The sequence below is a fragment of the Sturnira hondurensis genome, unplaced genomic scaffold, assembly GCF_014824575.4.
Source record: "Sturnira hondurensis isolate 20B ecotype Veracruz unplaced genomic scaffold, ASM1482457v3 Scaffold0021143, whole genome shotgun sequence".
NCBI classification, from domain to species: domain Eukaryota; kingdom Metazoa; phylum Chordata; class Mammalia; order Chiroptera; family Phyllostomidae; genus Sturnira; species Sturnira hondurensis.
In genome coordinates this window covers 7,233,466-7,247,155 of record NW_028093774.1, presented here as the reverse complement: position 1 = coordinate 7,247,155, position 13,690 = coordinate 7,233,466, and the positions used below count along the sequence as shown (strand labels likewise).

At 57.0% G+C, this 13,690-nt stretch overlaps 1 protein-coding gene across 1 annotated transcript in view; it reads left to right on the top strand.

Moving 5' to 3' along the window:
* The window catches only part of RIN3 (Ras and Rab interactor 3), a 103,255-nt gene extending 91,849 nt beyond the window's left edge, over positions 1 to 11,406 (top strand). The window contains exons 8-10 of the mRNA XM_037031718.1: positions 1,331 to 1,462; positions 7,571 to 7,734; positions 10,330 to 11,406. Coding sequence (XP_036887613.1) covers positions 1,331 to 1,462; positions 7,571 to 7,734; positions 10,330 to 10,647 — 614 coding nt within the window. The 3' untranslated portion in view covers positions 10,648 to 11,406. The remainder of the gene's footprint in view (positions 1 to 1,330; positions 1,463 to 7,570; positions 7,735 to 10,329) is intronic.
* The last annotated feature ends 2,284 nt before the right edge of the window (positions 11,407 to 13,690 follow it).

Sequence of the window (13,690 nt, the reverse complement as noted above, 5' to 3'; positions counted from 1 at the left end):
CGTTTTCATTGTTTCTGTGCTGTACAGTGCCTCTTGTCATTCTTGTTTGTCCCCATGTTCACACTTTTATTTAGACCTTACAGCTTTATCATCTATTTCCGGATGGTTACCTAAATCCTACGTAAAACAGGAGAAATACACTTTTTGAAAGAACTATAGGTTGCATGGCATGTGTTTGGACTGACTGTCGATCTCCCTGGAGACACAAAGGGCAGCAGCCCCGGGTGGTCCTGCTGGGGCCGTGCCCCAGCCTGGTAGTTCCAGCTGAGTCTGGAGACCTCTGCCTGAGCCCTGGCCTCCCTTTGGTAAGAGGAGGGGAGAAGGGAGTTGGGGACCCCAGTGGCCATTCCTCGATGTGCAGGCCTGCGCAGTCAAGCGTTCGTATCCCTCGGGGCACCTGTGCTGGCATGCTAAGGGACCGGCTGGAGGGCTCCAGGAGGGCTCTGTCCCTGTAGGAATTCTTGCCCTCCAGATGCAGCCTTTGACTTCATGTGGCCATACATACGGTCAGTCTTCAGAGCCAAAGGGTGAAGTACCCCCCTCCACCCTCTTCTCTTCCCCTAGAGGCTCTGAGCCCTGTGAGCACCTCCCCTCAAGGCAGAGGGGGTGTGTCTTCCTTTCAGAGGCCTGTGCACTTGAAAAGAAACCCTCAGAGAGGGGCGCTGCTTCCACGGGTGTCCAACCTTCCAGCGTCTCTGGGCCGCGCTGGAAAAAGGGTCGTCCTGGGCCACACAGTAAATACATTGTGATGCGTAATCACAAAAAAATCTCATGATGTTTTAAGTAAACGTATGATTTTGTGTTGCGCTGCATTCGCAGCTATTCTGAGCCGCATGCGGCCTGCAAGCCGCGGGTTGGACACCCTAAAAGCAAATGAAGGCCGGACGGTGGAATTTCTGAGGGGGCGCTTTCCATCTTGCAGGTGCCCAGGGAGATGTTAAAAGGGAAGGGAGCCTTCGGGAAGACATCAGCATTAGACAGGGCGGTGCTTCTGGGTGGGTCCATGAGTATGTGTGTTGTGAACTTGACCGTCAAGCAAGCAGCTTGTGGTGTTGCGGGGCAGAGTGGGAAAGAGGAAGGGACTGGTCTTGCCTACCCTGGGCACCTTTCTCAGTTCCTTCTTCCCAAACCCAGACTGTGTCACAGGCTACCCCAAGAAGCCTGATTCCAGGGGTGCCCCCATCCTGAGAGTCATAAGAAAGCAGGGATGTTCCTCTTCCAGGGGCGACCACCCCCTACCCAGCCAACCATCATCCCCTTCCCCCGAACAGGAAACCCCCCTCGAACGGAGCCTTGCACTCACCCCCTCCTGCCTCCTTCCTCCTCCCAGGAAAGCCCTATGGGGCAGACGACTTCCTGCCAGTGCTCATGTACGTGCTAGCCCGCAGCCACCTCACGGAGATGCTCCTAGACGTGGAGTACATGATGGAGCTCATGGACCCCGCCCTGCAGCTGGGGGAGGGTGAGTTGTACCCCCGACCCTGCAACATTGGGCAGCCCAATAAGCACCTCCTAGATGCCAGATTCCGGTGAGTTTTGGGGGTATTACCCAGGGCCCGACACAGACCCTCTCCTGGGGAGCTCACAGACCAGCAGGGGAGCCGGGACAGTAAAGAGACCATGTGACTGCTACTTCACATATGCTGAAATGGTATGAAACCCAGAAGGTATGGGAGCACATTACCCAGGCTGTGCAGTCAGGGAGGACTTCCTGGAGGAGGTGACGCCTGAGCTGAGCATGGAAAATGAACAGGAACCAGGCAGATAAAGGTGAAACAGCTGCTGCTAGTAGTGTAAAAGATAAGACTGAAGTGGGCAGTGTCCACAGGGAGTCTGCCCAGGGCATGATGGTCAGTTCTTAGGCTGGGGTGGCCCTAGAGACTCCCAGCCCCGCTGCCCACCCAGCCCTGGGCCAGGTCCTGTCTCAGTGGGTAGCGGTTAGTGGCATGAGTAAATGGCAGTGATGTAGTCTGCTCCACCCACCCTCAGTTTTCCTTCCCCTTTCTTCCTTCCCACCACTTCCTCCCACCCACTCAACCTCAGCCACCCTCCCTGAGGGTCCCATAGATGCAGCCAGCCCACGTATCAGCCCTAGGAGAGCCCCAAATTGTCCTCTAAGAAGAGGGTCCCCAACCTCCCCCCTCCTGGTCTGTGGACGCTGTTTGCTTTATTGACTGAGCTCCGCCTCCTATCTCCTCCACCCCCACACTGGTCCGTGGAAAAACTGTCTTCCAGGAAACCCAGTCCCTGGTGCCCAAAAGGCTGGGGACCGCTGCTCTAAGATATCAGCCTCGAAGGGAGAAACAAGACTCTCAGGCCCTAAGCAGCCCTTTTAGGCTTTGTGGTTCTTAGGACAAACCAACCCTCTTTGCATCTGTTTGCATTTTTAGCTTGTATCAGTCTCTAAGTGACAGTTCTGTGACTTCTTGGAAGTTCAGAGGAGCGTAAAGCCGTGAAGTTTACTGCCACATACGACTTCAGCTTGTGCCCTGGCACCTCTAGGTCTATTCTTGTCTCCTTTGTAGTTGAAATTTTCCTGCAGTTGAATGCCCTGTCTTCCCGAGGGTGTAGGAATTCAGTAGAAGTCAGGTCTCTTCAGCAGTGGTTATCGGACACCCAGTACATCCATCCACCCACCCACCCATCCATTCACTCACTCACTCACTCACTCACTCACTCATTCGTCTGTTCATCTAGCAGCTGCTCCGTGAGCCCCAGCTGTGTGCTAGGCCCAATGCCAGGCACTTGGGTTGAAGGGCAAGGCAAGACAGGTGAGGCTGATAGTGTCATGAAGATGAAGGTCTGCCTCGTTCTGTGCCCCACACTTTGGGGCCTCCACCTCCAGCCTTCGTGGGCTTTCCTCCCGGGTTTCCTCCACCTTGACCGTGCACTCAGCAGTTCCTCAAGGCCGAGGGGTTGAACAGGGGTCTCAGACAACACTGACCTGTCTCCTCCAGGCTCCATCAGCCTGTGGGGCAAGGACAGAAAGGAGTGGGAGGCAAGGAGCCCCCATTTAGGGGCATGTGAGAATTGACTTCCTGCCCCAAACACTGAGTACCCCACTTCCTAGGACAAGCCCCCTGAAAAGTACAGCAGCCCCCCCCCCCCCCCCAGTACTCTCAGCAGGAATATAGCTATGGTCTGGTGGCGACCACACATGTGACCTCTGAAGGTCAAAACTTTTACATGTCAAAAATCACCATAAATCAAATAAGATACTAACAATGAACCAGGGAAAAGTGTTCCCACAAATCATCAAGCCCAGAATTAAGAGCCTTAACTTGTAAACGGTTCTTAGAAATCAACAAGAAAAGTGCTGAGCTAAGGCCGTGAATGCACTCACTCACTCACTAGGTGTTCCCTGAGCGCCTCCTATGCACCAGGTACAGCAGGTCCCTTTCCTCACGGAGACTCATTCTGGGGCGGGGGGTGTCAGACCTCAAACAGACTAAACAGACGAGCAAACGAGATAGTTTCACGGGTGGCCAGCCCTTGTGGATGTTGAAAAGACAGGAAGCCCACTTTGGGGATACGGCCACAGGGCGGGGCAGAGCCCCGGTGCCCACAGGAGTCCCTGAAAGTCTTTTGTTACTGTTTTTCTGTTTTCCAAACTTTCCACAGTGGGCATGCCTAGCTGATCTCTCTGGGAAGAAATCATTTACATGCCCCGTTAAAGGCTGTCACAGGGTCGGAGAGAGGAAGGATGGAGTTGTTCAGGGGCAAACTAAGTGGGGCTCCAAGCCAGGCATAGGACAGGGACAGGCTCGGCCCCACCCCCCACCCCCATCCTGCCATGCCCCCCCCCCCCCCGCCCGGCTCCTGGAGCCCGTGGGGAAGGTGTGGCCCTTTACCAGCAGCCTGGTCTGTTCTGGGCTGCAGTGTGCTTCTGACACAAGCAAAAGTGCGATAAACACACAAAGGTCTTATAAACAGTGCCTGACCTGGCGCTGGCCCAGCCCTGAAGCCTGCCCTTTTTCAGACACAGTAATCAGAGCCCCCCCCCCCCCCCAACCTCAGCCCTGGGAGGAGATTTCAAAGTAATGCTGGGGTGTTTGCTGGAAATAAAGATTTGGGCAGGCAGAGCCGCTCCTCCCAGGAGCCCTGCCCCTCCCCCCACAGCATCGTTAGAGGCTGCCCATGGGGGTCGGCCCAGGGACAAACGTCACACCAGACCGCACACACCAGGAGGTGGGGTACTTGGCAAGGGTGTCTCCTTGCATCTCTGTGCCTGGTCCCATAGCCAGGGTGAGAGGTCACAGCACCCAGGACAGCCCTGGCCTCACAGGCGTTGGCCTCCTGTGGTGGAATGAGTTGGAGGGCCCCAGCCTGGGCAGGAGTCCCCACCCTTCAAGTCTGCCAGTTGTCAAATCTGCATCTGGAGGCATCTGGGCCAAGGACAGAGGGACAGATACTGGATTTCCCCGGCTTCACCCTCACGTCCTTGCTGGGCGGTGGTACATAGGGTGCTCCGTTGCCAAAGCCCTCGAGTGTGGGCAAAGAGGGTCCTGTCGGGAGCAGGGGCAGAGCCCCTGCTGGCTGGCCCCTGCCCTTGGTCCTCTGAGGAGCTCAGAGGTGGCTGGGACCCAGGCAGGCCCTTGGGGGGTCCCCAGTCTTTGAGAACTTCAGTTGCTCAAACCTGAGAGGAAAAGTAACACAGGATGTAGTAAAAAGAGCGGCATGGAGGCTGGATTTCCGTCCCGGTTCTCCTGTGATTGGCTGGAGACCTTGGGCTAGTCGCTTAACCACTCTCGCTCCAGAAAGTGAAGGCATTGGGCTGGATTGGGGGTGTTCAAACTGGCCACTCTTGGGTTCTGCAGAGGTCGCCAGAGGCACGAGGAGCCGGGCAGCTGGGCTCTGCCTTCTCATGTTTCACAGTTCATCTGAGCTCAAAATCCAACCCTCTCCCAGAACCCCCCTCATGGACTCATTCACCGGTGCTCACTCTCCATGCTGGCTGACGGCTGCCCACGCTGGGCTAACATCTCAATAGGGGCAGTGAATTTTTCCCATTCATGGGCCACACACTCTCCTGGAAGAGAACCAGTCTTAAACCTCACTGTGGGAGGAGTCCGCCTGCCACCCAGTGGTCATCGGTGGCACTGCATGGCCCGAGTCAAAGGAAGGTGCCTGGGAGGGCACTGCAGGCTGATAAAAGTGGGACCTGAGCAAGAGGAGTGGGCTGCAGGGCTTGGAGTTCCCCACTCCGTCCTGTGAGAGTGAGACCCCAGAGCCCCTCCCTGAGGTCACCCAGCCACCACGCATTGCTCATCACTAAGCACTGCATTTTACATGTAGTCGTCTCACTTACCTTCCACGTGGCCATTGTGGGGTTTGCAGATGAGGAAACGGAGTGTAGAGAGGACACAGACTCCCTGAGGTTGCAGGGTGACCTTCAGCTGGCTGTTGAAGGGCAAAGACAGATCCCACGCTCTGACTCCAAAGCTGCGTGTTCTCCACCAGAGCACTGCACTCAGCCATCCAATCCTAGGCAGGGATACAGGATTGCCAGTGGGAACAGGACCGTCCCCCAGACATGCCAACAATAGGACAGGGACTTCTGGGCAGCGAGGGCTGCCATCACCAGGAAAGGCTTCCTGGCACCCGCAGGCCACAGGCTTCACTGAGAAAGGAGACCCGTGAGTGGTCACTGCCCTTCTCTGATAGGGGCACCCAGCCATGCTCTGTACTGGCCTTGACACACTTGTTTCAAAAACACAGTCTCTTTCCTCCATTGCTGTGAAAGGGGGTGTAACTCTGCAGCCGTTCACCCCTTCGTCCTACCCCAAAACAACTCAGCCAGGGTGAGACCCTTCCCCATTGGAGACTGTGGGTATGTGCGGGCAGCTTCACCCAGCGCAAGCTGGGAGCGCTTTAAGCTGCAGATAGCTCACATTGCAACTATCAAGGGTGCAGGTCAGAGCGAGGGCTGTCTTGTCTCCTGCCCTGATAGGTGGTGGGTGTGCAGCTGAGAGTGATGGCCGGTTTTGAGCCCTGCTGTGAGGAAACCAGGGACCCAGCTCCCTCCCTTGTTCTCCAGGATGTGTGCCTTTGTCTTTGTGCCTGTCACCTCTGGTCACAGAACAGCTGCTGTTCCTCAGGGCTCACTTCTGTGTGCCAGGCAGGAGGAAGGGAATGGGCAAAACCCAAAGGGACGTATCACTGAGTCTGCCCTTTCCTTTAAAAAAAATGAATAGAAGCTACTATTTATGTATTCACTTATTTATTCATAATTGAATTATTGGGGTGTCATTAGTTAATAAAATTATATAAGTTTCCGGTGTACCATGCTATAGTAGTACATCATCTGCATAATCTGCATATTATATTGTGTGCTCACCACCCCAGGGTCTGCCCCTTTCCAAGGTTTTCCTGGAAGCCCCACCCAGGGACTTCCACTTACATCTGAGTAGCCAGAACAGGGTCTCCTGCCCTCTAACCCTAGCTGCAAGGGAGTCTGGGCAGGGGGCATTTTCAATAGGTTGTTACTTACCCCCTAAAAAGTAGTGTTCAGTTTGTTAGGAAGAAAGAGAAGATGAGATTTGGACGGGTCTGTGGGAGAATTGGCCTCACATCAAAAATCATTGATGGGGTGTTGAGAGAGCCGGGGGAGAGGCCTGGCGAGTGGGAGGGAACCCCACGGAAGTCATCTGACCTCTCTAAAGCGAGGGGCTCAGCAAGGCTAGTACTCCTCAAACATGTTAGCCAAAGCCTCTAACAAACAGGAGAGTGAACTCATAAGCATCTGTGCAAATTGTCTTTTATCTTTTTTTTAAAGATTTTATTTATTTTAGAGAGAGAGGAAGGGAGCGAGAATGAGAGGGAGAGAAACATCAATGTGTGGTTGCCTCTCACACACCCCCTACTGGGGACCTGGCCTGCAACCCAGGCATGTGCCCTGACTGGGAACCGAACCAGCCACCCTTTGGTTCACAGGCCAGTGCTCAGTCCACTGAGCCACACCAGCCAGGGCTGTCTTAAAACTTAATGTAAGTTTTGCAGTCTGAAGTATGTCAAAGTTTAAATTATTTTAGGGAACATTAGATACTCAGAATACATGTGAATTAATTTAGAAGGTAAAAAGAAATGGAGAAATGAATGGTTCAGTTTTTGTACTTTAAATCTTTAAAATCTTGTAACCATAATTAAAATTTTCTCTACATCTTTTAAAAAGTATTTTTTATAATAGGGTATATATATTGCCATATATACTTGTGTGTGTGTGTACACAGTGAGAAGTCACCTGTCCTGCCCCCAGCCCCCACCCCCCATGTCTCCCAACCACCCAAGGATGATCAGTTCTTAGCATCATTTCTAAATAAGCAAGAGTTCCCTCTCAAAGGCGAGCCAGTGAGCAGGGCCTGACAGCTTGGGCTGGACTTGGGGAAGCTCGTGAGGCTGTGGGCGGGCAGGGGGCTCGGCCCAGGTGGAAGCTCTGCGGATGGGTCCTAGGCAGCAGCGGTGGGTGGAGCTTGCAGCCGTGGGCGGGGCGGGCCGAGCTGGAACCCTCTCCTTCCCTTCACAGGTGGGGTGAGACGGTCCTAGTTCAGCCTGCACACCCTTGTCCCCGCAGGTTCCTACTATCTGACCACCACCTACGGGGCCCTAGAGCACATCAAGAACTACGACAAGATAACAGTGACCCGGCAGCTGAGCATGGAGGTGCAGGACTCCATCCACCGCTGGGAGCGCAGGCGCACGCTCAACAAAGCCCGGGCCTCCCGCTCCTCCGTGCAGGTGACGACTGGGGTGGCAGATGGGAGGAGACCGTGCCCCAGACGCTGTCGTCCCCGCTGTCATCCCCACTGCCACAGGCTCAAGAGCAGGACACTGACTGGCCGCTGTGGCAGACCAGCTCCTGCCTGCCCGTGTGTGCCCAGTCCTGCTCCCACTTGAAGGGGAGGGGGGCCTAGGAAAGTATCACCACGCACTCGTGATCTAGTTGGGGGACAAGACCAGGTAGGGGGAATGAGACTTTCATCCAGCCTTCCGTAGCACCTACTGTGTCCGCAACCTGCGAGGAGTGGAGATGTGGACGTAAGTAGTGCCAGTCCCACTTGTAGGGAGCCCACGAGCTGATCCACAGCCCTGCCGCTGGGTCCCTGGACAAATGCCACCAAGGTCCCAGTGGCTGTAGCCTGCCCCTGCAATCCAGCTTCCCATCCCTCCCACCTCTCTCTGCACAAACTCAGTACCTAAGCCCTTGGTGGCCAGACTCCCGGCTCCTCCTCCACTCCCATCACCCCCACACCCCCACACCCCCACCCCCTCACACTCAGCCTCTGCCCATGCCGATCCATCTCTCCTTCTCTGGCTGCTGCTTGCCCACTCTCAGTGTCTTCCCTGACCCCCCCACCCCGTCTGCCATTCCCTACGAGCTGAGTTAGATGCCCTGCTCTGTCCTTCCTACGGCTACTCTCCCCGTTCCCATTACAGCGTGTACCACCATACCGTAACCGTCCATGTGTGAAGAAGCTGTCATCTGGGGCAGGGTGCCCATGACTCCCCTCTCGGGCGTTCCACGCCCAGGGCTTGGGGCAGAGTGGGACTGGGGTGTGTGCTGAATGGAGGGAGTTAGGACAGGGAGCCGAGCAGCAAACCAGACACGTAAATACCTATGCAGACTCACCTCCCCGGCACCCAGAGTGCACCGGACCTGTACCCCAGACCTGGCTTTCAAGACGGCCCATCTGTAATGAGGAAAGACAAGGCCTGGGAGGCAAAAGCCTTGAGGTCTGGACTCAGCTGTGTGCTAGCTAGCTGTGTGACCCTGAGTCATCCCTGCCCCTCTCTGGGACTCAGTTTCTCTGTCAGCACAGGTGGGCCATGGACCAGATAAGCTCTGTCAGTCCGTGTCCCAGGCTGCCAAGCGGGTGTCTCCCTCCTCTGATCAGTGGTGTCTTGGTCGTGTGTAGTAGCTGGCTCTCAGGCTGGCAGGGGCCAGCTCTTGGGTATGGGCACTCTCTGTTCCAGCCTGACCCCTGTGCCCCTTACTTCTTGCTTCCACCTGTGGGTTCCCAGTGCTAAGCCACACAGCATCAGTGCCTCCCATTGGAGACGTGGGAGCCCCTCAGCTCTGTTGCCCTCTGCCCCCACCCTGTGCCTTCGCTGCACCCCGTCCTTAAGTCTCTTCCTCCCCAGGAGGGAAAGCCCAGAGTCTGACAGCCATCAGCAGGTGGAAAGGGCCCTTGGCAGCCTAACTGGGGACAAGAAGAGCACTAACAGGCAGCACTAACGCCCAAGAGAGTGAGCTGGGCTTCCCCTCCGGGCGATCCTGGTGCAGCTGTCCCTACGGAGCCTGGCACCTCATATGCACTCGCCACCCTGTAGCCACCAGCACCATCATCATCCTCATCCTGAGAGGGCCCTGCTGTTCCCACCCTTCCACGGGGGTGGCCCACACAAACCCCCTCTCGCCTGCCCTCGAGGTGCTTGGGGAAAGGGGACTCCTCCAGGCTCAGAGCTAGCTTTCTGTGCTTCCTCACAGCCGTGGTGCAAGGCTGGAGTTGTCCCAGTTTACAGTGGAGGAAATGGAGGCTCAGGGAGGTCAAGGGCACCCAGTGTGAGCAGGGCAGATTCAAAGCCAGGCAGAGATGGGAAGGCCCACCCTTCTGCTGTACATCCTCCCTCCAGGCTGGCAGAGGAAGCTGGATGTGCCCCCGCGGTGCATGTGCACAGGAGAGCCACCCCCCCCAACCCCACAGGCATCTCTCGCCCTGCCTGCGTCTCTCACCCACCTAAACCCCCCACCTCTCCTTCCTTCTTCCACCAAGCCCCTTGGCCCCAGCAGATCCTTCCTGAGCCTCCCCAGCCTCCAGCTTTCCCCAACCCCAGGCTCTTCCAGCCCTAAGAGCTGAACTCTTCTGCCTGCCTTAGCAGTCCAGCTGAACCCTGAGATGCTGGGACTGGGATCTACCTCCATTCTCGCATTTTCTGCCCTTCCTGTCCTGTATTGCCCCTGGGGGCAGGACTGCAGGCACGAGGAAGCAACAGCAAGCCCATGCACTGACCACCAGGGGGCGCACTCACTCATTGCCAGACAGCTACTTAGAATGGTCAGCCACACTGAGAGGTGAGGCTCAGAGGGGGGAGGGCCTCCTCATTTTGGGTCACACGGCAGGGCCAGCCGCAGGTTCCCTGACTTCCAGCCTCACCACCGCTCCCACAGTTCCATCTCTCGACAGAGAGGGGTCTGGAGCCCAGAGAGGGAAAAGGGCTTGTCCAAGGCCACTCAGCTCCTCGTCCCTGTCCAAGCTCCCAGCGCTGGGACAGGGATGAGACAGGACGCCTGTTGGCCCGCCGTGACACCAGCCCTTCCATCTCACCCTGCAGGACTTCATCTGCGTGTCGTACCTGGAGCCCGAGCACCAGTCGCGGACACTGGCGTCGCGGGCGGACACACTGACCGAAGCGCTCTGCGCACAGTGCGCCGAGAAGTTCGAGGTGGCGCAGCCCCAGGACCACAAGCTCTTCGTGCTGGTGGACGGGCGCTGCTTCCAGCTGGCGGACGACGCGCTGCCGCACCACATCAAGGGCTACCTGCTGCGGAGCGAGCCCAAGCGTGACTTCCACTTCGTGTACCGGCCCCTGGACGGCGGGGGCAGCGGGGACCCGCCCTGTCTCGTGGTGCAGGAGCCCAACTTCCTGTGAGGCCCGGGCCCCTGCGGCCCCTCCACGCAGTGTTTACGGAGACTGGCGGGGTGGAGAAGCAGGCAAACGGGGGTCACGCTTGCTCACCGCCGCGCTCACACTCAGCTGCATCCCTCATGCAGGCAGGAGCCCTACATCTGACCACACACTTTCTCAACGTGGATGCCCACGTGTCATACATGCCTGCAACCTTCTGGGCATTCCGAGGCCACTGTGGCAGGACAGCTGTGAGAATGACCAGAATCAGCGGCCAGGTGTGCTTCCTGAAGGAGGGCCACAGCACCAGGCAGCCAGGTTGTTAGAAAGGGAAACTGAGGCTCAGAGTGAGAAGGGACTCTCCAGCCAGCTGCAGCACCAAGGGCTCAAGCCGGCCCTGGTTCACACACAGCCTCTGCCCTGCCTGCCACAGCCACCCCCCTGGAGGATTTCCCCTGCACCCCCAGGATGGCACTGGGAGGTGTCCGATGTGCCCAGGATCTCAGGAGTCTCTCAGGGTGTACATGAAGAGACAGGCCCTGTCCCAGAGCCTGCCCTTGGCCACCAACACTGTCCCTTCTGCAGCTTCTGAATGATTTCAGACACAGCGAGACACACACCGGGACCACCAAACAGGGGCAGTCCCATGGCTGCATGGGCGAGCCCAGCCTCGGCCACCCAGGACCAGAACACTGCCAGGGCCCTTCCCCTGGTGGACACCCCAGGGCTGTGGCAAGAGGCACCGTGTGCAGAGAATTCAATAAAAGTCCTTTTAAACAGGTACCTCCTTCTTTCAAGGCTCTGAAGCTCTGCTAGGCCAGCCAGGCAGCCCATTAACAGCCCACCTCCCTTCCCAGCTGGGGTTCAGAAGAGAACCCCACTTTTGAGACTTTGCAGTGTACCCTCTGCCTGGTCATCTCCCACCTCCCCAACAACCTTGGTCCCCATCATTCTGACCTCTGGATTGTTTTCCAAACAGTCTCACCTTCCTGCCACTGCTACCTAACCCAGCAATCAATACCATTCCCTAAAGCCTTTGCCTGGTCAAACTCCCATTCATCCTTCAAGGGCCACCTCCTCCAGGAAGGCTTCTCCAACTTCTTGGGCTACCCAGATAGTCCATCTCTCTCACAAGAGATGCCCCATCTGATTGCAGTTGTCTGTTACACTTCCATGTTCTCCACTGGGTTTGCACCATTCATGTCTGTGTCCTCGGCACTGATTAGAAATACGTATTTTTGGAGTGGCTGGTAATGTCAACACTCTTCTAGGGCCCCAGGAACAGCAGAGGACGAAACAAAGTTCAAGTGGGTAGCAGTGAGCTGAGTGCCCAGAGGAGGTCAGCTGCCCTACCTGAATTAAACTCCAGGGCATCGGCCAGCCCAGTTGGCCAGTCTGAGGACACCTGGGGGACTCTGGCTGCAGGCCAGCCCTGTGCGAGATGTGGGGACCACTCCAGGAGCAGCCAGCCCCAGAGCACTTTTCAGGGTGGCAGGGCAGGGTCTATGTAACAGACATGAGGAAATGGGCAAACCCAGAAGCTGAGGGCAGCCAGCTGTGCTCCCAGGTTGCCCTCCCCTCTCCCAAGCTTCTGGTACTCTCCACAGCCCTGAGCTGTACGGCAGCTGTCCAAGTGTCCGCTGCCTGCAGCAAGGCCTGAGACTGGTGGAGACCTCCAGGGCGGCGCCCTTTTACCCAAGCAAGCCTTACCCAGATGGAGCCCAAGTTTGGGTGGGGCAGGATTCAGAGGGAGGATCGAGCACCAGCCCAGCCCTTGAGCATTATGTTAAGCCCCCAGGAAGGGCGCAGCACCAGCCTGTCTGTGAGATGGCCAGGACCACTATCAGAATGCCATGTGAGTGAGCGTGTGTGTGCTTGTATATGCAGGGGTGCACACCAGGCACACTGTCCTGTGGCCAGTGGGGTCCACCCATCATCAGGAGAGACCAGCGTGGGGGGGCTGACCCAGGGCCACCAGACAGGGCCGTGACACACGCTGACCTCGAGCCTGCCTGGAGTTGTGGGCAGTTCCCCTGCACTGTTTCGTTCGGCTCACACAACAGCCCCTGGGGGAGGGGTTTGTGGATGAGGACATGCAGGCTCAGAAAGGGGGTGCACTGGTCGGCTCGGGCAGCTTCGACAACAGAAACCGATGTCCTCCAGGTTCTGGTGGCTGAGAGGCTGAAACTCAGCTGTTGGTGAGCTGGCCTCTCCTTGGCTGGCAGAGGGCCACCTTCACACTGGGCCCTCACACGGCCCCCTCCTCTGTGCCGGGCACCCCTGGTGTCTTTTCCTCTTCCTAGAAGGACACCAGCCCTGCTGGACTGGGTCCCCTTCACAGGGCCTCATGTAACTTGAGTTAACTCTTTAAAGGCCCTGTCTCCACACATAGTCACGCCCCAAGGTCCTGGAGTTAGGGCTTCAGCATAAGAACTTAGGGACACAATTCAGCTCATAATAGGTGGCTGACTAGCCCAAGGTCACATAGCCAGATAGAAGCCAAAGCGAGGCTTGAACTCAGGGCTGACTGACACCCCCCCCAAAATCTGGGGTTCTCTTTCCTGCCCCATGTCGCATCCCAAGTGACCTGTTCCCTACTTTGGTAGAAATTCAAAGTCAGACAAGCCTTGCCCGTCACATGCCCTAGCTCTGGTGAACTGTCCCTCGGCAGCCGCCCTGGGAGCTTCAGAGGGCTGACTTAACGAACTGAGGATCAACTGAACGAGCCTCGAGCAGGGGAGGAGTCCAGAGCCCTGTGTTTCTCTGTGTGTGTGTGTCCCAAGGGTGTTGGGACCACAGGCCATGACAAAAAGCAAGAGCGCATTCATCTGCGTCCCCTCCCTGGCATTTGTCCCCACTTCCTTTGGTGGGCTGGCTCCTTTCTTCTCTCGGCTTCTCCTGGCCCTGCAGCCTGGAGCTGGGAGAAGCCACCTGGGGCTTCTGCAGAGATGGTCATGTCCTCACCCTGCTGTCCCTCCAAGCCTGGGCCTAGCTGTGTCCCTGGCCTAGCCCTGACACCTGGGGCAAAGTCTCGCTCATCATGAAAAGTGTCCGCGTGGCCCTGCAG